At 44.1% G+C, this 25,396-nt stretch overlaps 1 protein-coding gene across 3 annotated transcripts in view; it reads right to left on the minus strand.

Moving 5' to 3' along the window:
* LOC139355326 (uncharacterized) overlaps positions 1 to 24,793 on the minus strand; it is a 72,202-nt gene extending 47,409 nt beyond the window's left edge. The window contains exons 1-5 of one of the 3 annotated variants that reach the window (XR_011612432.1): positions 21,984 to 24,793; positions 20,236 to 20,366; positions 7,332 to 7,484; positions 4,211 to 4,262; positions 3,966 to 4,027 (exon numbers count right to left, since the gene is read on the minus strand). Coding sequence is in view for 1 of the 3 variants with exons in the window: in XM_071077652.1 (XP_070933753.1) it covers positions 3,966 to 4,027; positions 7,332 to 7,660 (391 nt within the window). In the remaining 2 variants the exon portion in view is untranslated. Of the gene's footprint in view, positions 1 to 3,965; positions 4,028 to 4,210; positions 13,333 to 20,235; positions 20,367 to 21,983 lie in introns of those variants that run through there. The other 2 variants (XR_011612431.1, XM_071077652.1) reach the window with 2 other exon arrangements.
* Positions 24,794 to 25,396: the final 603 nt, after the last annotated feature.

Genomic DNA, 25,396 nt, shown 5'->3' on the forward strand with positions numbered 1-25,396 from the left:
AAGCTGGCAGAAATGAAAATGAAGGGGAGAGAGGGGCTCCCCCCTAGTCTCTTGGTGGAAAATTCACTAGGGAGAGCTGTCCAGGATACTTGGAGCTCTTGGTAGAAGGAGCCTGTAACTGCTTTGAAGTAGACGTCATTGCACAGGTGACTGAGTTTCTCTGAGCTCATTGCTTCATGTCTGTCTCCTCCTGTCCTCCTGCATGTGCTCCCACACACACAGGTCGGCCCTCTTTCCTCCATAAGCCTCCATCATTTTCTCTTTTCTCCTCTTGATTGAGATACAAAAGCGAGTATCTTGTTGAATTGTATGTTCTATTGGATCTCCTCCCTCATAACACCTGGCTTGTTGGACAGAAAAACCCTACAGCCCACCCTCTCCCATAGCCCCTTCTCCACTTTTGAAAGCCCAAATTACGCCTCTCCCAGAACACAGTGTTGACATAAACACAGTTACCCAATATTCCTGTTTGTTCACCTATTTGCTACTTTCACTCAGTAGCATCCCATTTTGTAAAATGAATTGCATGGTCACCCTGTCACAGGAAGTAATGAAGAATCCAGTGTTCAGTGTAGTGGTGCAAACCTGAGGGCGTAGAGCTGTTCATAGAGGGCTCCTGTTATAGCCAAACAGACACAGCGACAATCTCACTATATATATATATATATATATATATATATATTTTTTTTTTTTTTTTTTTTTTTTTTTTAACTTGTCCAGCTCATCTATGGAAAACTACTCAGGTGGTATGCTGTTTGAAGCCTCATCTTCCTATATGAAAATTGTGGGCATTTATCCCAATGATCTTGTTGCAGCTGTTCTGTGGTCTGCAAAACCACTCTGATATTTAGGTATCTGCTATTTTATTATCTTAAAAAGACAATTTAATTGCATGTGCTAGAGAAAAGCTACCATGTAAATTCACCCCAAGTAAATAGAATCCTAGATGAATCCTAGAAAAATGATCCCTAAGCAGATAGGTAGACAGAGGTAAACATTCACAGGATTCAGCTCTCTAGCTCTTGCATTCTGAGCATTCTTGCTTTGGTTCTGACTTCTGGGAACTGCTTTGCATTTCCCCTATAGATCTGTAGTTTAAGGGAACCAGGGGTCACTGGGGCAAAAGCATTGTTTCTCAAAGCTCCTTGATTAAGAGAACAGAAATCTGCACAGAAGATACTGTCAAGGAGTGAGAAAATTTGTTTGAGGGCAGTAGCTCAGTGTGGAAGAAAATCCTGAAGCTTCTGTTGAAACGGTACAATGTTCTGTGGGGTTACTCTCTAAGGCATTCTCTGAGGTGTGTGAGAGGAAGTCACTACTCCTAGCCTTTGTTCAGATATAATTTTAAATATTCAGTTATGGTACTATGTTTGCAACTCTCATCTTGTCACAATGCCTCAGTAGTTTGTTCCCTTAGAAACATTTAGATGTGCACAAATTAATCTTTTATATATCTAAAGGTTTTTCTATCATGTATTGGGTTGCTCAGAATAAAGTATCTATTAGACTTTGTTTTGGTAAATAAATTCTCCCTGTTGTAGATTAATATAAAATCTGTAATGACATAATATATCTATATAGCCTTGCTGTATAATTCAGAAATAAAAATTGATTCTGCATGTTATGGTTTTCTTTCTTTCAATCAGCAAGAATCTTTCTCTGGTTTCACTTTGCAGCAATTTTATCTGGACATCAGTCTAGCTTGGCACTTGGTACTGGAGAACGGTGTACATTTTGGCTTTTCTGGACACCCAAACTTTATTCTTTCTTCATTTTTGCCTTTCCTATCTCAGAGTTCAATACGCCAAGCTTTCAAACTGTGTTGTTTACTCTTTGGATAAGTGATTTCTTACTTTGGAAACATCTCCATGTTTCATGGTTACTTGATTTTTGTCTTTTCCTCTCTCTGCTCCTTGCCTTTTTATGGCATATATTTATTTTTAAATTAAAATGTATTAAATATCATTTTATTTTTAGTTGGGGTTTTCCCCCCCCCAATTTTCACAACCTTTAGGCAAAACCAGAGTTGAGAATCACCACTGTGCTTTTTTTTTTTTTTTTTTTTTTAGACAGAGTTTTGCTCTTTTTGCCCGGGCTGGAGTGCAATGGCGTAATCTCGGCTCACTGCAAACTCCGCCTCCCGGGTTCAAGCGATTCTCCTGCCTCAGCCTCCCGAGTAGCTGGGATTACAGGCGTGTGCCACCACCCCGGCTAATTTTGTGTTTTTAGTAGAGACAGGGTTTCTCCATGTTGATCAGGCTGGTCTTGAACTCCCGACCTCAGGTGATCCACCTGCCTCGGCCTCCCAAAGTGCTGGGACTACAAGCATGAGCCACCGCGCCCGGCCACCACTGTGCTATTTTTTTAACTTAATAAACACATGTGTACCCCTGAGAAAATTGTTGGACTAGTCAAAGGAGAAATTGCTCTACAAAAAGTGAGATGTTGCATGTTCTCATGATCTAAAAATGAGTGATGGTAGATATTGTCCTCTACCCAAGAAAGGGATGAAGCAGAAGAACAGGCTGACAAGTAATTGCAGGCAAAGGAAGGATATTCAACTACAAGAGGTACTGCTACATTCATTCTGCTCTCGTACCTAACTATGGTGGTGGAAACTGGAGGCGGGCTAGGTGTCCAGCGCTAGGGACAGGGCTGGGTAAATCGTGCTGAATACACCCTATGGTATACCACAGCTGTGAGAAGCAACAAACTATGTATTCATAAAGCAACACTTAAATCATAGGGTAGAGTGGAAAAAGAACAAACTCCATGTTTATAGCATAGTGCCACTTACATAACTTAAACATACACAAAACTACGTATTATCCAAAATCCATGTGTATTTAAGGACTTAACACACTCATTTGAGTAAGGGTAGGGCATGGAGTTCAGGGATAAAGTTGGGGGCCTAATTAAAAATCAAAATCATAAGGGGTCTTTTATAAGCTGAAGTTAAAAATAAAGTGAGGACAACGTAAGCCTTCAGTCATTGAAGCCAAGACTTTCAGTCATAGATTACAGAAAAGCTGTGTTTGAGCACTGTGGGTCCCCAAGGAGCCATTCCCTTCTACGGGCTTCCCCTGTGTGTGCCGTGTCCCTGTGCTGGCTGTGTCTGTGTGCTGCAGAGTGCCAGAAGCCCGCCCCGGGTTGCATCATCCTATGCAGTCATGGAGCTTTTAATTCAGAGCTGGTGCCTTTTGACACATCCGTCCTCAAACAGCTGTGGGCTTTATGGAGCAAGCAGATTGCCTCACGAGACTGATTTTCCTAGTTTCATTCACATCCATTCAAAAGAACCCTCTTAGGCAAAATTATTTCTTCTCGATATATAACCATTCCAATGATACTTAGATGTTAGACACCAGTAACTGCTACCCATGATCTCTCTAGCCTTACCTATAGTGAGGGACCTGTAGCCCTTAACACTGGATCATGCTTCCCTAGTGAAACTTCCTCCTTAGACCAGTGAGCTGAATTACATTGCTTTCCCACTGTATTCAATATCTATTGCTGTATTAACAAATTACAGTTGATTCTCATTTTCCACAGTAGTTATGTCCTATAAAGTCACCAAGAACACTGAGTTAGTGAATACTGATCCGTCACTCCTGGGGTAACCGGTCAATACATAAGTTTGTTCTATGTGTTTTTCAGTTTAAAGATTTCTTATTTAATGTATATTTTTCACTTGATAACACTGAATTCACAGCCAACAACCTGAATATAACTCACGCCTGAATGAAGCTTCTGCAACAGGTGTTTTCTCCATAAGGCACCTCACAGCCTTCTTGCATTTAGGAATACCAAATAGCCCCTCATCACTAGCTTGGGGGCCATTTTAAACAGTGAAATCAACCAAAAGCCCAACAATGCAAAAAACAAAAACACAAATACAGGAAACTACATAGACTGTGAAAAGGATACTTGTTGCTGAGAGCTGAAACAAGAAGACAGAGCCTCACCTTGTGCGACCTCAGCAGGGAACGTGTATCTCAGGCCAAATTTTTCACTGCTCTGCACATACCTGTAAATGAATGTGAAAGTTTTGAGTATTGATTTTAGGGATACAAATAAATTTTAGCAAGTAGGCAAATTTGCAAGTGCAAAATCTGTGAATAATGAAGATCGACTGTATTCCAAAACTTAGTGGCTTAAAACAACACACATTTATAATCTCAGTTTCTGTGAGTGAGAAATCCAGACATACCTTAGCTGGGTCCTCCGCTTCAGGGCCTCTCACAGGTGCAATCAAGGAGTCTCTAACAAGACACAATCAAAGTCCATCTGGGACAGAATCTGCTTCCACGCTTAACCTCATGATCATCAGCAGGATTCAGTTTCTCTGTGGTTGCTGGACTGAGCACCTCATTCCTTGCTGGCTGTTATCTAAAGGCTGCTCTCAGTTCTTTGCCTCATGGGTCCCTCCAGCACAGAAGCTTTTTTATATTGAAACCAATGAGAAAGACTGCTAGGAACTTACAAGTTTTTGCAACCTACCACAGAATTGACATCCTCTCACTGTTGCTCTATTCTGTTGGTTAGAGGTAAGTCACCGGCACAGTGGCTCATGCCTATAATCTCAGCACTTTGGGAGGCTGAGGCAGGTGGATAGTTTGAGCTCAGGAACTTGAAACCAGTCTGAGCAACATGGAAAGACCCTGTCTCCACAAAAAATATAAAAATTAGCCAGGCGAGATGGCACTTGCCTGCGGTCTCAGCTACTCAGGAGGCTGAGGTAGGAGGATCTCTTGAGCCTGGGAGGTCAAGGCTGCAGTGAGCCATGATTGCCCCACTGCACTCCAACCTGGGTGACAGAGCAAGACGCTATCTCCAAAAAGTAAAAATTTAAAAGAAGTCAGTCACTAGCTCTAGCCACACTGAAAAGGAGACTAGGACACAGGGTGTAACTATCAAGAGATAGGGATGATTGGAGTCTACCTGGAAACTCTGCCCACCACACACCTGGTGCCTTCTACAAGTTCCTCTTTGAGCTCCTCTGTTTTACCTGTTAGGGAAGGTGTTTCTCGATGTTCAGATGGAGCCTTTTCTGCTGTTTCTCCATGACTTCAACTAGCACAACTCTTCAGATTATTCAAAGCCTGGTTTCAATCTCAGACTACAAACTCCCACTATCATTTCTCTGTGCCCCCTCCAATCTCTGAGGAGGGGTGTGGTAAATGCTCACTTCCCCAAGCTGATGAGACCATTTCTGTACTATCTCATTGTCTTTGAAATCACACATACTGGGATTCAACCTATTGGAAAGGGTCATCTCCTTCCCATTAATCCCAGCAGAAGACCCGGGGCTGCATTTCACTGGACCAAGTTAGTTGCTTGTCTATGAGCCAACCACTGCAACGAAAGGGGTGGATTATGCAGGCTTAGTTGGGCCTGGGTCATATCTTTACCCTTGGAGAGAGAGAAGGGAATCAGCCCCAACCAAGCCATAGTGACTGAAGTAGGGGAGTTGTGTTTCTGCAAAGGAAAATTAGTTTTCAAAAAGAAGTGGAATTAAATACCAGGCAAGATCAACAGATTCCCAGTTAGGGCATCTGAGTTGGCCTTGAAGCCTAAGCAGGCTCTCAGCGGGGAACACAGGTGAGGTGTGGAGGGCATGGTAGGGCCCGAGAAAGACCAGCTCCAGAAGCAGCCAGCCGTCACTGCAGAGTGGAGCCACTCCTGAGGGACCATGGAATGGCCAATGAGTTCTGAAGCAAAAATAGCCTCACTCCGATCCCCCACCTTCAATAGGTGGAGATATCTCATAAATGAAAAATGTAACACAGGAAAACACTTTCTCCAAACTGAGAATAGGGATAGGGTCGATCCATTCACCTGAAGTTTGGAGAATATGATACCAGGAAAGGAGCATTGATCAAGCAGGAAAGAAAATGACCACTAAATTCAGCCCTGGATAATATTTACTTTCCTTATAGTCCAGGTACAGCTTCCATCCTCCCTTACCTTTCCTGTTCTCTTCAGTGAAAAATGATCTAAGAAATCAAGAATACCTGTCATAGCAGTATTTGCTGAAGAAATATCTGTTGACAACTAGAATGACTTTGAAATTGAATATCACTTAGGATATAAGTAAAGGAAGTACATATAGAAACTCTTGCTATGTTTCTAATTTTAATTTTTCCTCAAAATATGTATTCAAAAATTGTAGGCCAGGCATGGTGGTTCACACCTGTAATTCCAACATTTTGGGTGGCTGATGCAGGAGGATCACTTGAGCTCAGGAGTTCAAGACCAGCCTAGGCAAGATGGTGAGACCTTGCCTCTACAAAAAAAAAAATTAAAAATTAGCTAGGCATGGTGGCACACACCTGTAGGCCCAGCTACTTGAGAGGCTGAGGCAGGAGGATAGCTTGGGCCCGGGAGGTCAGGATTGTAGTGAACCATGATTGCACCACTGCACCCCAGCCTAGGCAACAATAGAGCAAGACTGTCTCAGAAAAAATAACAACAGCAACAACAAAATTTTAAATGTAACAGGGGTTTGTTATAAAAATTTCAGACAAAAATGTGTGTAAAGGAAAGTCTCCTTGTATCATTCATTTGTTGTTGTGTTACAAATAACCCCAAAACTGAGCGGCTTAAAACAGTACCATTCATTCATTTTGCTCACTAATCTACAATTTGGGCAGGAATCAGAAGGAATAGCTCATCTCAATTCCAGATAGCATCTGCCAGGGCAGCTTGGCTGGGGGTTGGAGGAACCACTTTCAAGAAGTCTGGCTAACCTGGATGGCAAGTTGTTTAAAATGTTAGCTACATTTAAAGCTATGATATCCCTGAAGGTAAATATTGTCCAGGTGATCTTAAAGAAAAATGAGAGTTGTAAGTAAAAGAAGTACAGCTTCCTCTCAATTGTTGAAATACAATTTTCAAAAAGTTAAAAACTTAGCCAGGCATGGTGGAGCCCCCCTGTAATTCTAGCTACTTGGAAGGCTGAGGCAGGAGGATTACTTGAGGCCTGGGAGGTCAGGATTGTTGTGATCATGCCACTTCACTGTAGCCTGAGCAACAAAGTGAGACCTTGTCTCAAAAAAGAAAAAAGAAAGTTAAAAACATGACTTTCATGCAAAGTGAACACATGTTAAAGATTTGCTTAACTCATTAATTAATTATGTTAAGTAAGATGTTAAGACTGGTCAAAAGAACAAAAATAGATGTAACGTCGGGAATGTTCAAATGAATTACTTAATAGATGAATTTGGGTACTATCCAATCGAGCAGCAAAATGTCATCTTTGGAGTTATCACTTCTACCAGTGGAAATCAACTCTACCTCTACTCAACAATACTCATTCCTGGGGAGATTACCTCCATTCTTCAGTCTCTATCCATATACAGATGAAGTTGTCCCCAGAGCAAGTCCTATTGTCCCAGATGGGTATGTAAGTCAGGCCTAGTCCAAAAAAGCGTCCCATTCTCCCAGTGACAGACTCAGAGATGGATATGTGACCCAACTGGAACCTGAAAGACACAATACGATTTGGCAGGGACTTTTGCGAGAGCCACCACATCTTTAGGGGCACTTGAATCTGGAAAGTTTTAGGTCTGAACTTGCTGGGAGGCATCCTGCTACCACAAGAAGCCTGAAAATGAGGAAGCAGAGAAGAAGAGAGATGAACAACGGAGGGAAGCAGCATCCTGATGGCTTTAACTGAGTCCCTGAATCAACTGTGCAGCCTGATTGCAGTCTTAACTCCAGACTTTTCTATTATATTAGTCAATATATTTCCTTCTTTCTTGTTTGCTGGTTTAAGCCAGGTAAAGTGACTCCAAATGACCCCTCACGATACAGGGGGTTCTCCAGCCCTGGTTTCTTCTTCCGTGTTAGCTCATTAAACATATATTCACTTCTCTGGGTTGCAGTTCCTCCTTCTGTAAAAAGAATAAGCGATACCTACTACGAAGAGTGATAAAGATTAAGTAAGTAATAAATATACCTTCATAATACCATGATAAAAGAGATGTCTATGCAATGCTGAATTTTTCTAAATTAGATTCTATATGCTTCTAACCTCCTGCTATGGTCTGAATGTTGGCGTCCCCCCGGAATTCGTGTTTAGAACCTAAGACCCAGTGTAATGGTATTAAGAGTGGGTCTTTTAGGGGGTGATTAAATCATTAGGACTCCATCCTCGCGGCCGGGGTTAAACTCTTATACAAATACTAAAGGGGGCCAGGTGCAATGACTCATGCCTGTAATCCCAGCACAGCACTTTGGGAGGCCAAGGCAGGAGGATCACTTGAGCCCAGGAGTCCAAGACCAGCCTGGGCAACACAGAGGGACCCTGTCTCTTTTTATTTTTTTTTTTTTAAGTGCTGGAGGGACCAAACACAGTGGCTTATGCCTGTAATCCCAGCACTTTGGGAGGCCAAGGCAGGAAGAGTGCTTGAGGCCAACGGTTTGAGACCAGCCGGGACACAATAGGGAGATGCTGTCTCTATAAAAAAATTTTATAAACTAGCCAGAGGTAGTGGCTCATGCCTGCAGTCCCAGCTACTCAGGAGGCTAGGGTGGGGGGATCACTTGAGCCTGGGAGGTTGAGGCTGCAGTGAGTTGTGACTGTACCACTGCAGTCCAGCCTGGGGAACAGAGTGAGACCCTGTCTCAATAAAGTGCTGGAGAAAGCTAGCTGGGCTCTCCTGCTCTTCTGCCTTGTGCCATGTGAGGACATGGCAAGAAGGCCCTCACCGGACACTGAATGTCAGTACCTTAATCTTGGACTTTCCAGACTCCCAAACTATGAGAAATAAATTTCTATTGTTTGTAAATTATCCACTGTAGTAATTTTGTTCTAGCAGCACAAACAGGCGAAGATATCCCCATTTAGTAGAATTAGAAGACTCCCAATATCAGTCACTGTGGGGGCTCTTTTAAGTGGTGAAATCTGTCACAAATTGCCTAGAAAATGTTGTCTGATCTTCGGCACATCATGTTTGCTATGCAGTTGTTCATTGTGCAAGACCCTGTGGTCCATTCAAAGCCAGGTGGCTCCGCAGGCTCTTTGACCTTTAGGGTATCTGGCAACTTTTACATAGCTCCTGAGACCATGGTGTTGGATGTTCATTGCCCCCAGCAAACGTGTTTACTTCATCAAAAGTTCCTGCTGCCACACAGGATACTTCCTGATAGGAAACTGATGCTTGTGGAATTTCCTTCCACAGCTCCTCAAGTCCTTGCAGCATTGCTAACCTTGGGCAACTCGTTGTCTTTCAACTCAATCCCCAGACACCATACCTTCCAAGAAACACCCTGCCGAATTCACCTTCCGCACGGGGGCCTAGATAGATCTTTCTAACAGATGCCTTGCAACTTTGTTTTGGGCTGGGAACCACACATTCAAAAAAAAAACATTAATAACCCAGAATAGCAACCGTCAAGAGGACCCTCAGTGAGCTCCACCTCCTGGTATTCATGCCTTAGTGTAATCCCCTCCTTTGAGTGTGGGTTGGACCTAGTGACTCACTTCTAACCAACAGAACACAGCGAAAGTGATGAAATGTCACTCCCAGAATTAGCTTATAAAACCACAGTGACTTCAACCTTGTTTCCCCTGTCTCTCTTCCTCCCTCACTGCTCTGAGGGAAGCCAGCTACCATAATTGTGAGCTGCCCAACAAAGCGTCCCACGTGGCAAGGAACTGATATTTAGGACAACAGCCAGAGAGTACCTGAGGCTTGCCAAAAGCCACGTGAGTGAGTTTGGAAGCAGATGGATCCTCCTCAAGATATTCCTTGTGATGACTGGCACCCTAGCCAAACTTGAGTCCAGGTTTACAAGAGAACCTGAGCCAACTAAGCAGCTGATGCCTGACTCACAGAAACTGTGAGATAATAAGTATTTCTTGGTTTATTTGGAATAATTTGTTATGCAGCAACAGATAACCAATACATGGCCTCTAAGATTGGCAGCCCAGAATTTCCTGGAAACGAGGATACAATTACCTTTTCCTCCTTTTGAAAATCTTTTTTGGCAGGGAGTAGAAAACAGCACTAAATAGCTTGGCAAATTATCCTGCAACAAATGAACATTACTTGAAGCCGTGTAAGCAGATAGAACAGAAATCCCTGCAGAAGGAAATTACCACCCCCTGTCACAGTTCAAACTCTGCCATGGTGAAGCATGGCCATGCCCCTGAGCTGCCTGATAATCAGCACCAGCCCAAACCCTCCTACAGAAGAAAGGAGCAGAGCCCGATGCTCAGAGGGGACGTGGGGATGCAGCTGCCATAAGTCCTCAAACTGCCCCTTGGCCTCCCGAAAGAAACTCAAACCTGTAACTGCGGCCCCAAGAAAATAACAAGTTAATTTCAGCTTAGGTTTCCAGGGATACTTGAATTTCCAGATGAAAGTCTTCAAAAGGTTAGAACCCTCTCCTGGCCAGGCGCAGTGGCTCAAGGCTGTAATCCCGGCACTTTGGGAGGCTAAGGCAGATGGATCGCTTCAGCTCAGGAGTTCAAGACCAGCCCGGGCAACATGGTGAAACCTCATCTCTACATAAAATACAAAAATTAGCCAGTTGTGGTGGTGTGTGCCTGTAGTCCCAGCCACTCAGGAGGCTGAGGTAGAAGGATCACCTGAACGCTGGAGGTGGAGGTTGCAGTGAGCCAAGATCATGCCACTGCACTCCAGCCTGGGCAACAGAGTGAGACCCTATCTCAATAATAATAATATAATGAAAAACAAAAGGCTAGAGCTCCTGCTATCATGGGACCCTGCCCTAAACCTGGAGATTCTGATGCAGTTCTCAGAATTAAGCCTGTCGTTAAGGCTCCCCCAGGAATATGAGCCCCTTATACAGCACCTGATGCCAGAAAATAATCTGTGGTTGTTGAACCTGGGCTCCGGAGAGACCCTGGGCCAGTCACCATCCCCAAATTGTCAGCTTATTCATACACAGTGTTTCCCTGACATTAAGTAAAGGGTGTCAGGCTTTGTGTTGCACAGTCCCAGGGAACGCTGTTGCTGTTGCATTCAATGTCAATGACACCCGCTGAGATACAACTTTGTACAAGATGAATGGCAGGGTCTGGGGTCATACCACACTGTCGCCCTGAGTGTGGGCCCCACGCATTTGACGATGTTTTCTAGACAAAAATATCCTCATCTTCCCACCATCAATCAGCCAATGAGGTTTTCAACTTTTATGAGTCCTCCTGTTTGGCCAATGGACAAGTGATGGGGAAGGGGAGGGAAGCGCAGTGCTAAAGCACCTCTCTGGGACACTTCCACATCTCCATCTGGGACAGGCCTTGTATTTGCTCCAGTGAGCATGGGAATCTGGTCCCATTATGACCATGGAGGTAAGCAAAGGTATGGTACCCAGCAATAACTTCCTAAAGGTTCCAGGCCAGTCTCTGAGGTGTTTGCCTCACCTTCATGAAAAAGATCAACAGCACAGGCATCGCATCACCCAACGTCTCCAGTTCGGGCTTTTTGCCTCGTGTGGGTGACCGAACATCTCTTTCTTACCTTGTTTTTTGAGATAGAGTCTCGCTATGTTTCCCAGGTTGATCTCAAACTCCTGGCCTCAAGTCATCTTCCTATCTCGGCCTCCCAAAGTGCTGGGATTACAAATGTGAGCCACAACACCCAGGTGAGACTGAATATCTCTAAACTTCAACTTGGAAAAGTCAAATTAAATGATGGGGGGAGACTTCTGGTTTCCAGTCAGGTGTGTAGGAAGCTTGGAAGTTGTCTCTTCGGTCCACCCAACAAGCTGAAAACTAACAATTCTTCTTGTATCTGTCAGAGAACTGAAGCCGTAGAGCAAACAGCTGCCCCCAAAACTGAAGAGACAGACATGCAGATAGAGAGAATCACAACTTGCCAGAGCAGAAGCCCAGGAGCAGTAACTTCCAAAGGAACTAGTGTGTCGGGAAAACCTGAACTGCCACTAATGAATTGCTGGAGGCTCGGCGTGGACAAGGCTGAGAGAGTTAAAAATTCAGGGAGAAGGCAGGTGTAGAGCAAACCCCACACTTTCTTGAGTTTTAACTCCAGGAGTGCCACTACATTCTAAGATCAGAGAAAAATGCCCTAAACATTCCCCCAGGGGGTGGGGGAAAGTAGCCATTTAAAAAGTTGCCCAGAACATTCTGTTTTTTAATAACAATGCCTGTCCTCAAGAGAAACTGGAGCCTAGGGTGACCTGGGTGAAGGAAAATACCCAACTCCAGTGGGCTCCAGCCTTCCTGTCTCACCTGAGAGGGAAAAACAAAACAAAACAAAACTGAGAGGCACTGGCAAAGGTGCCAGCCAAGGGGCACAGGCTCGCTACGAGTCTGAGACCTATTGACAGGACTGTAGAACACTTCCTTTCCCCACACGCTTCTGCCACAATAATAGGGCTGGCGTTTAATGACAGGGAAAACAATTAGAACTATTTAATAGGTCTCTGCAGAATATTTAAGGCCAGGCGCAGTGGCTCACGGCTGTAATGCCAGCACTTTGGAAGGCCTAGGTGGGTGGATTGTCTGAGGTCACGGGTTCGAGACCAGCCTGGCCAACATGGCGAAACCCCGTCTCTACTTAAAATACAATTAAAAACAAAATTAGCTGGGCATGATGGTGCACACCTGTAGTCCCAGCTACTCGGGAGGCTGAGACAGGAGAACCGCTTGAACTTGGGAGGTGGAGGTTGCAGTGCACCGAGATCGCACCACTGCACTTCAGCCTGGGAGACAGAGCAAAATTCTGTCTCAAGAAAAAAAAAGTGACAATTTAAGAGCCCTTTAGAGAAACTCAAAGACAACAGGGAGACAAAAACAAGCACATCAGATGAAAGTTTAGCTTTGAACACCTACAGCTACAGCAAACACAGCCAAAGTCCTTGCCAGAAAAACATAAAACCTCATACCAAAGGCCTGTTTACAGTAGTTTCTTTTACCAAGGACATCACATCTAGCTTTCAACAAAAAAATCACAAGGCATATGAAAAGACAAATAAAGTGACGGATCTGTGGTATTATTGAATAGACTATTAAAAGCATAAATTAATCTTCCCAGACACTAGCCTTTGTTTGCTCTCTGAGCCTGCCCCACTCAATAGCAGCTAAAGGCTGCTTTTACAGGACCATCAACCAGGAGCTAGGGCAGGTGGACAGCTTGAGGGGGGCCAGGAGGAGCTACACTGCCCTAACTCCTCCACTCCTCTGAGTGAAAAACAGTGTTAATAAATCAAGTGACTCCAGTGGCTTGTTCATTACACCTTCATTACATACAGGTATTTTCTTAAGAACAACAGAGATGGGGCCGGGCACGGTGGCTCAAGCCTGTAATCCCAACACTTTGGGAGACCAAATGGGCGGATCACGAGGTCAGGAGATCGAGACCATCCTGGCTAACACAGTGAAACCCCGTCTCTACTAAAAAAAAAAAAAAAAATACAAAAAACTAGCCAGGCGAGGGGGCAGGCGCCTTTAGTCCCAGCTACTCGGGAGGCTGAGTCAGGAGAATGGCCTGAACCCAGGAGGAGGAGCTTGCAGTGAGCTGAGATCCGGCCACTGCACTCCAGCCTGGGTGACAGAGCGAGACTCCGTCTCAAAAAAAAAAAAACAATAACAGAGATGGATAGATAGGTAAAGGGATAGATAGATATAGAGATATAGAAATATAGACATATAGGTATATAGGTATATATATACATTTAACTAAGGTTATGATTGGTATAAAGATTTTCTGATATATAGAAACTATTCATAAGTCTGAGACTTTTAGGTTAAATTCCTGTATCATTTTTACTTAAAAGAGAGGCAAAACATTATCTCTCTGGCCACATCACAGTAATAACTACTCAAAAATAATTGTTTGGGTCAGGCACGGTGACTCATGCCTGTAATCCCAGCACTTTGGGAGGCCAAGGTGGGTGGGTCACCTGAGGTTGGGGGTTCAAGACCAGCCTGACAAACATGGAGAGACCCCATCTCTACTAAGAATACAAAAGTAGCCATGCTTGGTGGCGCATGCCTGTAATCCCAGCTACTTGGGAGGCTGAGGCAGGAGAATTGCTTGAACCCGGGAGGTGGAGGTTGCGGTGAGCCGAGATCGTGCCATTGCACTCCAGCTTAGGCAACAAGAGTGAAACTCTGTCTCAAAAATAATAATAATAATACAAATAATAATAATAATAATTGTTTAACTTGTGTGACTTTTGCTTGGCACTTTGGTGATAAACAGTTTTTATTCATTCCACTAATATTATTGAGCCTGCTTAATATGTTTATAATCCTAAACTAAGCTTTCACTATTGTTCTAAGCAAAATACCACGGTGCAGACAGAATACATTGTTTTCGGCCCCTGGAAACTTAGTATTTAGAAGGAGAGAAAATATGTAAGTACAACATCCCTCAGTGGCAGGACAGTGTATGGTTAAGGGCTAGACCGAGTTGTCTAGTCAAGTCCTAGTTCTGCCACTAACAAGATACGTGATCTTGAGCAAGCTTCTTCCTTGTTCCCCATGCGGCCTCATTTCCTTATATTTATATAAAATGAAAGCTAAGCTATTATCTCAAAGGGCCTGGCTAATCCTAAAAGAAGAAATGTCTATTAACAGAGACAACAGATCTATCAGAGCAGTCATAAGAAGTCAAGAAAATATCTAGCTTGTCTACTGATTGCTGTTCTACCACCACCTTGCCCATCGTGGTTTGTTAGGTTGGGATTAACCCACTTTCAGCAAGAAGATGTTCCAAATGGATCAACAGAATCGCTTTCTTCTCATCAGAGTACTTAGTTTAGGTAATCTCAAATCTAGACTAATCAACCTCTAACATGACTTTAGCGACTAGGATTGGTTCAAGGGTCAGCCAATCAGACCAAAGATGCAGCTTATTGGGGATTCGGACATGCAGATGTTCTCCTTCACTGTTGATAGTGTGAAAGACTGAAAATGCTGCAGGCATTTATAAGTAGATTCTGGTAACACACTGATGGGGAAACAGAGCCAGAGCTAGAATCAGACCCCCTGGAAGCCCCACAAAATTTATGTAGCTAATTCTTGAAGGATTTGTTTGATTTGGATAGACTAGAGGAGAAGGAAAAACAATATTAATAGTAGACAATAACAGGAATCTGCAGGGAATGTACACTATCTTAACAATGGCACTTTTAAATTATTATTATTATCATTATTATTTTGAGAACGAGTCTCATTCTGTCACCCAGGCTGTACTGTCTCAACTCACTGCAACCTCTACCTCTTGGGTTCAAGCTTTTCTCCTGCCTCAGCCTCCTGAGCAGCTGGGATTGCAGGAGTCCGTCACCACACCTGGCTAATCCTCATACTTTTAGTAGAGACAGGGTCTCACCATGTTGGCCAGGCTGGTCTCAAGCTCCTGACTTCAGGTGATCCACGCACCTTGGCCTCCCAAAGTGCTGGGATTACAGGCATGAGCCACCGTGCCCAGTCTGAATCTTTCCTTTGCTTGGCTGAAGCAGAGAATTTGTATTCATCCAATATAAAACATCAGCATAATAATAATATTGATTATGTGGTGGAGTTGGGTATGCAGGGGTGGGTTTGGGATAGAGGTATGACATATTCCATTTCTCAAAGACCTTATATCTGGGCAGAGGGACCAAAAGGTAAACTACCAACAATAGAGGAGAGATGTAGCCCTCATTCACCTCAGATCTGCAGAGGGGAAGAAAAATTTAAACAATAGAGTGTCTTGTGAATTTCTGCCTGGGAGGAATTATCATCCACATTGGATAGATAAAGAGATTAAAGTATGTGAGCAAAAATGTCACATACCAAGCTAGACAATTATTATTACTGATAAGCCAGAAAGATAATACTTTGCCTTTCTTGTACATATTCCTTTATTGAATGGACTATTAAAAGCACCAGTTAATCTTCCCAGGCTCTAGTCTCTGTTTGCTCTCTAAGCCTGCCCCACTCAATAGGAACTAAAGGCTGCTTTTCTAGGACCATCAACCAGGAGCTAGGGCAGGTGAACAGCTTGAGTGGGGCCAGGAGGAGCTACACTGCCCTGACTCCTCCACTCCTCTGAGTGAAAAACAGTGTTGATACATCAAATTACATAAGATCACAAAAAAAATAGCAGGCAGTACAATCTGCAGTTGAATCCAGGTCCATTTGGCTTGAAACCCTGGCTAAAGACTCCCACTTTTTTTTAATGTGGTTTGTGCAGCCTATAGAATGGGAGCAAATATTTGCAAACTACTCATCTGACAGGGGATTAATAGCCAGAATATATAAGGAACTTAAAAATCTCAACAGAAAAAAAAAGCAACCAAGTAATCCAATTAAAAAATGGACGAATGATCTGAACAGACACTTCTCAAAAGAAGACATACAAATGATCAACAAATATATTTTTAAATGCTCCACATCATTAATCATCAGGGAAATGCAAATCAAAACCATAGTGAGGTATGATCCCACTCTAGTTAGGATGGCTACTACCAAAAAGACAAAAAAAAAAAAAAAATGCTGGCAAGCATACAGAGAAAAGGAAACTCTTACACACTGTTGGTGGGAATGCAAACTAGTATAGCTACTATGGAGAAGAGTATGGCGGTCCCTCAAAAAACACCAGATAGGACTATCATGTGATCCAGCAATCCTACGACTGGGAATTTATCCAAAGGAAAGGAAATCATTATATCAGATAGATATCTGCACTCTCATATTTATTGTAGCACTCTTCACAACAGCCAAGATATGGAATCAACCTAGGTGTCCAAGAACTGATGGATGGATAAAGAAAATGTAGTATATACACCATGGAATACTGTTTAGCCATACAAAATAAAACCCTGGCCAGGCGTGGTGGCTCACACCTACACCTGTAATCCCGGCACTTGGGTGGGCGGATCACCTGAGGTCAGGAGTTAGAGACCAGCCTGGCCAACATGGCAAAAACCCGTCTCTACTAAAAATACAAAAAATTAGCTGGGCATGGTAGCCTGGGCTACAGAGCAAGACTCCATCTCAAAAAAAAAAAAAAAAAAAAAAAATAGCCAAGTGTGGTGGCAGATGCCTGTAATCCCAGCTACTTGAGAAACTGAGGCAGGAGACTCACTTGAACCTGGGAGGTGGAGGTTGCAGTGAGCTGAGATCGCACCACTGCACTCCAGCCTGGGCAACAAGAGCAAGACTTCATCTCAAAAAATAATAAAATAATAATAATAAAAAAGAAATCCTGTCATTCAACACAACATGGATGGAATTGGAGAATATGATGTTAACTGAAATAAGTCAGGAACAGAAAGTTAAACACCCATGTTCTCACTGATATGTGGAAACTAAAAAAAGACTTCATTCCACAAAAGTAAAAAGTAGAATAGAGGATTCTAGAGACTGCAAAGGGTAGGGGGAGGGGATGGATAGGGAGAGGTTTGTTAAAGCAGCAGACCCTAACCTTTTTGGCACCAGGGACCGTTTTGTGGAAGACAGTTTCTCCATGGCCAGGATGGGGTGGGGTTGGGGGATTGGATGAGGGGGATGAAATTGTTCCACCTCAGATCATCAGGCATTAGATTCTCATAAGGAGCTTGCAACCTAGATCCCTCACATGTGCAGTTCACAGCAGGGTTTCAGTTCCTATGGGAATCGAATGCAGTCACTGATCTGACAGGAGGCGGAGCTCAGGCGGTAATGCCCGATCACCCACCGCTCATCTCCTGCTGTGTGGCCAGTTCCTAACAGGCCATGGACCAGTATTGATCTGCCGCCCAGGAGTTGGGGACCCCTGGGTTAAAGGATAAAAACTTACAGCTAGACAGAAGGAATACATTCTAGTGTTCTCTACCACTATAGGGTGGTATAGTTAACAGTAATATATTTTATAGGTTCAAATGGCTAGGAGGAGGATATTCAATGTTCCCAAAACAAAGAAATGATAAATCTTTGAGATGATGGATATGCTAATTACCCTGATCAGATCACCATACATTATATGTACCAAAACATTACTATGTATCCCATGAATATGTACAATTATTATTTGACAATTTAAAAAATACAATAAAAGCTGAGTGCGGTGGCTCACACCTGTAATCCCTGCACTTTGGGAGGCCAAGGCGGGCAGACCACGAGGTCAAGAAGTCAAGACTAGCCTGGCCAGCATGGTCTCTACTAAAAATACAAAAAAATTAGCTGGGCGTGATAGCACATGCCTGTAGTCCCAGCTACTCATGAGACTGAGGCAGGATAATTGCTTGAACTCAGCAGGCAGAAGTTGCAGTGAGCTGAGATTGCGCCACTGCACTCCAGTCTGGGCAAGGAAGCTAGACTCCATCTCAAACAACAACAACAACAACAACAATAAAAAAATAATTTTTTTAAAAAAAAGTGTGGTCTGGGAATTGGCAGCATCAGCATCAACCGGGAGCATGGCTAGTGACATAATCTGTGTGGCCCAGTGCAAAATAAAAATATGGGCACCTGTTCAAAAAGCAGGGAAAAAGTGCCACTACATTTGCAAAAATGTTAAGCTTTTTTCTTTCTTCCACAGTCTCTCAACTTGTTATGGTGTTTTATATTTGCTATTTAATGTTATTCTTTTTTTTGAGACTGGGTTTCACTTTTGTTGCCCAGGCTGGAGTGCAGGGGTGCGATCTTGGCTCACTGCAGCCTCTGCCTCTTGGTTTCAAACAATTTTCCTACCTCCGCCTCCCGAGTAGCTGGGATTACAGGGGTGTGCCACCAACTCCTGCAAAAATTTGCATGTTTAGTAGAGACAGGGTTTCACCATGGTGGCCAGGCTGCTCGCAAACTTCTGACCTCCAGTGACCCATCCACCTTGGCCTCACAAAGGTTGAGATTACAGGCGTGAGTCACTGTGCCTAGCCCATTTAATGTCATTCTAAGTAAAAAAAAAAAAAACATTTTTAATGATGAACATGGATTTACCATTCTTCTTTTTTATCAAGCAATGCCAGTTTTAAATACAAATATCTAAGCATTTAATTCCTAAGGTGGAATTGTTGAAATAACAACTTGTATTTTGTAACTTGTACACACAGCTGTATTTTGTTCTTACCAGAACAGTGGAAACACTAAATAAAGTCACTCAACTGTTTCTGTTTTACTTCTTAATAAGCACACATTCTACTCACAGAACCTTCCACTTCCTGAAGGATAGGGAAGGACTGAAAGGAAAAAGAACTTTCCCTTCTCTTCTGTGTCATCATTTTAGCATCCGTGGTTGGCTAATAGAGGGAAGGAACCCAGGAGGGATGTGACAGGGTTTCTAGGTCATTCATGTTTTCCAGAACATCACTGCCTTCTTTCTGTGTTCATAGCAAGTTCTGGTACCAATGGCAAGCACGGCCTCTGCAGGCTGTCAGGGACCCAGCCATAACATGGCTGTCAAGTCACAGCCATAACACACCACTTGGGACTTGCTGACCTCCCACCAAAATTTTGTACTCATGGGGGGCATCTCAAGTACCATATGCAAATGGAGCGCAAAAGACAGTGGCCCCACATATTCATACTGCACTGCGTGCATCTCTTCTAGTCTCCGGCTGGCTGGATTGCCCCATCAGACTCACAAAACACAAGTTCAAATTTTAAAATCATTAAAAATTTTAAGGTGAAAATAGTGTGTTAAACCAAGTTCAGAGCATGTATAGATTGCAGCTTAGGAGCTGGCTTTGCTTAGGAGCTTGATTAAAATGCAGGTTCTCGCCGGGCGCGGTGGCTCAAGCCTGTAATCCCAGCACTTTGGGAGGCCGAGACGGGCGGATCACGAGGTCAGGAGATGGAGACCACCCTGGCTAACACGGTGAAATCCCGTCTCTACTAAAAAATACAAAAAAACTAGCCGGGCGAGGTGGCGGGCGCCTGTAGTCCCAGCTACTAGGGAAGCCGAGGCATGAGAATGGCGTAAACCCGGGAGGCGGAGCTTGCAGCGAGCTGAGATCCGGCCACCGCACTCCAGCCTGGGCAACAGAGGGAGACTCCGTCTCAAAAAAAAAAAAAAAAAAAAAAAAAAAAAAAGCAGGTTCTCAGTGCTGCCCACCCTCAGCCCCACCCCTACCCCTAGACCTGTTGAATCAAAATTTGCCTCTTAAGATTCCCAGGTCAGTGTTTTTGGGCCTGTCGAAGTTCAGGAAGCTCTGGGCTGGTCTAGACCACTGAAGATTCTATCTCCCAGGCTAGACGCTGGCTTTACCCCCTGGGAGGCAACGGACAACTTCCTCTGATCTGCCCCACACTCTCTTCCCTCCTCTGGGCCCTACCTGCAGCTCCCCGGGATGTTATCAGCTGCATCGCCGGCTGGCTTTTCTAAAAACAGATGTATGAGGCTGTGTTCGAATCTCAGGTTTCATCTGCCTTCCACCATCCAAGTACTTTGAATATTCGTGAATCCCTGTGGCAAGGAAGAAACCACAAAGATAATCTAATAGGAGCCTTCCTTTTAAAAAGACCCAGTTTAAGGATATGGGCCAGAGGCGGAGCCCCCCAAAAGATGAAAGTCTTGTTCATTTATATGTCAATATGTAGCTGAGATGCCTTTATTACTGAGAATTCTAAAGTGAGAATCTTGTTCCGCACCCCCCCGCCCCCCCGGCTCCGGGCGCCATTTGTTATTTAATTTCATTTCTTTCCCTGCTTTTCCTAGCTTTAAAATTACCCAGAGTGGATGAGGATGCAGTATAACCTTTTTTCTACTTCTGTTTGAGACTTTTTATGATGAAATGTTAGAAACATATTAATAACATGTCCCCAAAATCTTTAAAAGAAGATCAAGGAGGAGAAAAGGGAGTTGAAATTTTAATTCACTTTGGCATTCAAGAGGTGTCTAAGAGCCCGGGTGCGGTGGCTCACGCCTGTAATCCCAGCACAGAGACCGAGGCGGGTGGATCACAAGGTCAGGAGATCAAGACCATCCTGTGAATGGTGAAACCTCATATCTACTAAAAAAAAAAAAAAAAAAAAATACAAAAAGTTAGCTGGGCATGGTGGCGGGCGCCTACAGTCTCAGCTACTCGGGAGGCTGAGGCAGGAGAATGGCGTGAACCCGGGAGGCGGAGCTTGCAGTGAGCCAAGATAGCGCCACTGCACTCCAGCCTGGGCCAGGTGTGTCTAAGAATAGGCCCGGCACGGTAGCTTACGCCTGGCCTTTGGGAGCCAGATCGCTTGTGGCCAGGAGTTCGAGACTAGCAGACCAGCTTGGGCAACATAGTGAGACCCCGTCTCTACAAAAAATACAAAAATTAGCTGGATGTGGTGGCACACACCTGTAGTCGCAGCTACTCAGGAGGCTGAGGTGGGAGGATCACTTGAGCCTGGGAGGTTAAGGCTGCAGTGAGCCATGATGGTGTCACTCTGTCCGAAGTGTGTGAACCAGAGCAACTCCATCTTGAATAGGAGCTAGGTAAAAAGAGAATGAGACCTAATGAGCTGCATTCCCAGAGAGTTAAAGCATTCTAAGTCACAGGATGAGATAGAAGGTCGGCACAAGATACAGGTCATAAAGACCTTACTGATAAAATAGGTTGCAGCAAAGAAGCTGGCTAAATCCCACCAAAACCAAGACGGTCACTAGAGTGACTTCTGATTGTCCTCACCGCTACACTCCCACCAGCATCCTGACAGTTTACAAATGCCATGGCAACGTCAGAAAGTTACCCTATATGGTCTAAAAAGGGAGGCATAGATAATCCACCCCTTGTTTAGCATATCGTCAGGAAACAACCATAAAAATAGGTAAGCAGCAGTCTTCGGGGCTGCTCTATGGAATAGCCATTCTTTTTTTCTTTCTCTTTTTTTTTTTGAAATGGAGTCTCACTCTGTCACCCAGGCTGGAGTGCAGTGGCGCTATCTCGGCTCACTGCAACCTCCACCTCCCAGGTTCAAGGAACTCTCCTGCCTCAGCCTCCCAAGTAGCTGGGATTACAGGCGTGATCCACTGCACCTGGCTGGAGTAGCCATTCTTTTATTCCTTTACTTTCCTCATAAACTTGCTTTCACTTTACGGACTCACCGTGAATTCTTTCTTGCACAAGATCCAAAAACCCTCTCTTGGGGTCTGGCTCGGGACTCCTTTCCTGTGATAACCACACTCCAGCCTGGGTGACAGAGTGAAACCCTCTCTTAAAAAAAAAAAAAAAAAAAAAGAGGTTTTTAAGAAGAATAACTTAGGAAAGAAATTCAGTCAAAATTAGCATTAAATAAAATGTACAGGAGGCCATTGGTTTGAAATGAGCTCCTGCACTAGGCCTAACAGCCCAAACCAAAATAGAGTCACCCATGCTAATGTTCCATACCACCAAGCCAAAGCGAAGTTGCTTACCTGTACTTCCAAGAAATCAGGAGAGAGAAAGAGCTAATAGCCAAATCCCCACACAGGCCAGTCTCAATGAGCATGATGAGGAAATCCCTCTGCCTTGATCTTTATAACGAAGGTAACTTTGAAACGACTAATCCACCTGTTCTCTGTTTCTGCTTTCCTCAGCTCCTTTCTGTCTTAAAACCGACCTCCTCTGCCCAGCTCACCACAACATTCTACTTTATAGAATGAGGCAGATTCTGAATTGCCTGATTCTAGAATCACAAATAAAAGCCAATTAAGATCTTTCAACTAAACTTGTTGTAATTTTGTTTGATGACAATAGGAACTTTCTCCTTCTTGTTTCTCTCTCAGCCTGAGGCCAGAAATAGATTCACCCCTCAGCTAAAATAGAATTGCCCCTCAGCATGTGAGCAAACCTTTACTGCACCGCTAAGTTGCAAGTCAATAGAGAATTTTCTTGCACAATAGTGGCTCCCCTCCTTCTGTGAGGGAGAGCATTTTAAAAAGCAAGAGAAAAGAAAGGAAAAAGAGAAGGAAAAAGAAGCAAAGAAAAGAGAACATTTTCAAAAGATGCTTGCTGCCCTTTTGATGGGGGACGGCCTCCTTTTCCTCTTCACTGCCAACCCCACCAGATAACATTCTCCCAAATGATCAGGACTGTCGGAAGCCAATATCGACTGTAGCTGCTTATAATTTGTTAGTAACTTTCTGGCATAGAGAGTTTTAAGACCAAGCTTTTATGTTCCCTGACCAGGATTGGGAAATGGCATACAGAAAAGAAAATGAGGGGGTAGGGATGAGGGAGTAGCACAGAGGCTGTGGAGGGGATGAACTGAACCACAAAGAGGGTGGGGGGCAGGACTTGAACCTCCTGAAGGTCTTGGGATTTTCAGGAGTGCTACTCCCCCCTCATTTCTCCTCCACCCCCAACCAAGGCAGGAGCAACAAAGAAACAGCCTAGCAATGAGCTCCTTGGGGTTGAGGTTTTACTGCATAGCTGTGTGCTGTGAAGAATTTTCTTATAAATTGCCCTGGTTGCACAATGATGGCATTCTTTTTTGGATCACCAACTCAGGACATTTGGTAGCGTGAGTGACAGAAACATTTTAAATTCATGGGAAATACAAAACCCTCTTTGTGGGCATTGGTTTCAGCTGCCGCTTCAGGTAACAAGAATTGAGCTAAGTTTTCCTTCTTTTCCCTTCCTTAGCCATTGATTCTCTGGCCAAGGTGCTATCAAGTAGCCCAGTGACCCACAGGCCAAGGGAGGGAGGAGGAGATGAAAAGCAAGTTAATTCACCAGATGGAGAGTGGGACCATTTCAGCAGGAGGCAGTTGCATTTCCAAAACCAGATCAAAATTAAGTTCAAAAAGCTAAGTCCTGCTTAAAGAGCTGAAGGCACAGAGATAGGACTAGGTCTGAGCTGGAACAGGAGATGAGGAACTCTCCTGCCCTCACCTCCATTTCTCCAGGGCCTGAATCTAGCATGATCTAAGCTGTAAGTCCCCCACTGTCTGTGGTCAGTGGTCTCAAACTGTGTTGGCTTAAACTTTGTTTCTGCCCTTGGACAAGTTACTTAACTTCTCTGATGCTCACTATCTTCACCTATAAAATGGGGACAATACTATCATCTATCTCATTGGCTTTCTGAGAGGAATCAGTGAGGAAATATATGCAATGGCCTGATAGCCCAGGACACACAGAGCTTAATAAGAAGTAGCAGTAATGGGAGTAATTGTTCCAAAGAGGAAGCTATTGCCAAGTCCAGCCTCACATATTTTCAAAGAACACATGGAAGGGTGGTCCCTGAGCTGACAAAGCCCAGATTGTCTCAATTCCCTCAGAGCCCAAAGGTCTGGCAGGCAAGCCACAGCCCTGGGTCACGAGTGAGTGGATCCACACCACCGCCCTTCATGAGAAACACCTTCCCTTCCTTCTTGCCTGGTTTCCCTCTCCTTCTTCTGTCCATCTCCATCTTTTTTTCTCTCCCCTTCCCCAAAGACCCCATCAGCTCCACTTTTTCCCTACAGAGCAACCTAGGAAAGTCATCTCCTAGTGCTGAGCCCCACCTGCCTCTCAAGGCACTGAGGACAATGGAGCAGATGCTCTGTAAGTCCCTTTGGAATGGACAAGGGGCCTTTCATCCCAATAATCCTGATATGTTTTGTTGAGTCTGAGAACTCTCTTGTCATAAGTGCTGACTATGGGGACCACAATCTAGTTTCACTCAACCAGTCTGTAAATCCAGGTGCCAGCTCTTGCACTAAGGAAGTCCCCTAGAAGATCCTTGCCCAAGATCCTTCATCTTTCTCCTCCAAAACAGTGAAGGGGCAGACTTGTCACCATGTTCATCCAATCTGAATTCTCCATGGGTCTTGCATGTTGGGCTAACTGTTTCCATATAGAAGATTTAGTTTCCTAGCAGCCAGGTCAAGACTGATATGAGCCGGGCGCAGTGGATCAAGCCTGTAATCCCAGCACTTTGGGAGGCCGAGGCAGGCGGATCACGAGGTCAGGAGATCGAGACCATCCTGGCTAACACGGTGAAACCCCGTCTCTACTAAAAATACAAAAAAAAAATTAGCCGGGCGTGGCGGCGCCTGTAGTCCCAGCTTCTCGGGAGGCTGAGGCAGGAGAATGGCGTGAACCCAGGGGGGCGGAGCTTGCAGTGAGCCGAGATCGCGCCACTGCACTCCAGCCTGGGGCACAGAGCGAGACTCCGTCTCAAAAAAAAAAAAAAAGACTGATATGAAATTCTTCTTCTGAGATCTCTTTCAGCTGCCTCATTAGCTGTAAATACAATTATCTGGCTTCTCTTGGTTCTTATGAGCTGCACCATATTCTTCCAGTACATTTACTTTTGCTTCAATTAGTCAATTTATTTTGCTTGCAACCAAGATGTCCTGATACAGAGAATCTTCAATTCCCTTTAGTAACATCCAAACTTCATGCAACATCTCAAGTGCATCCCATCCTATCACTCTAAGAAACATGGGATCCCAGAAACATCCTGGTTCATACTCTACTTCTCTAGGATCTGCCATTTGATTACTAGTTAATCAAATGACCAACAACAATTTATTCACACCCACATGCATTGAAC

Source organism: Macaca nemestrina, chromosome 14 (genome assembly GCF_043159975.1).
Source record: "Macaca nemestrina isolate mMacNem1 chromosome 14, mMacNem.hap1, whole genome shotgun sequence".
NCBI classification, from domain to species: domain Eukaryota; kingdom Metazoa; phylum Chordata; class Mammalia; order Primates; family Cercopithecidae; genus Macaca; species Macaca nemestrina.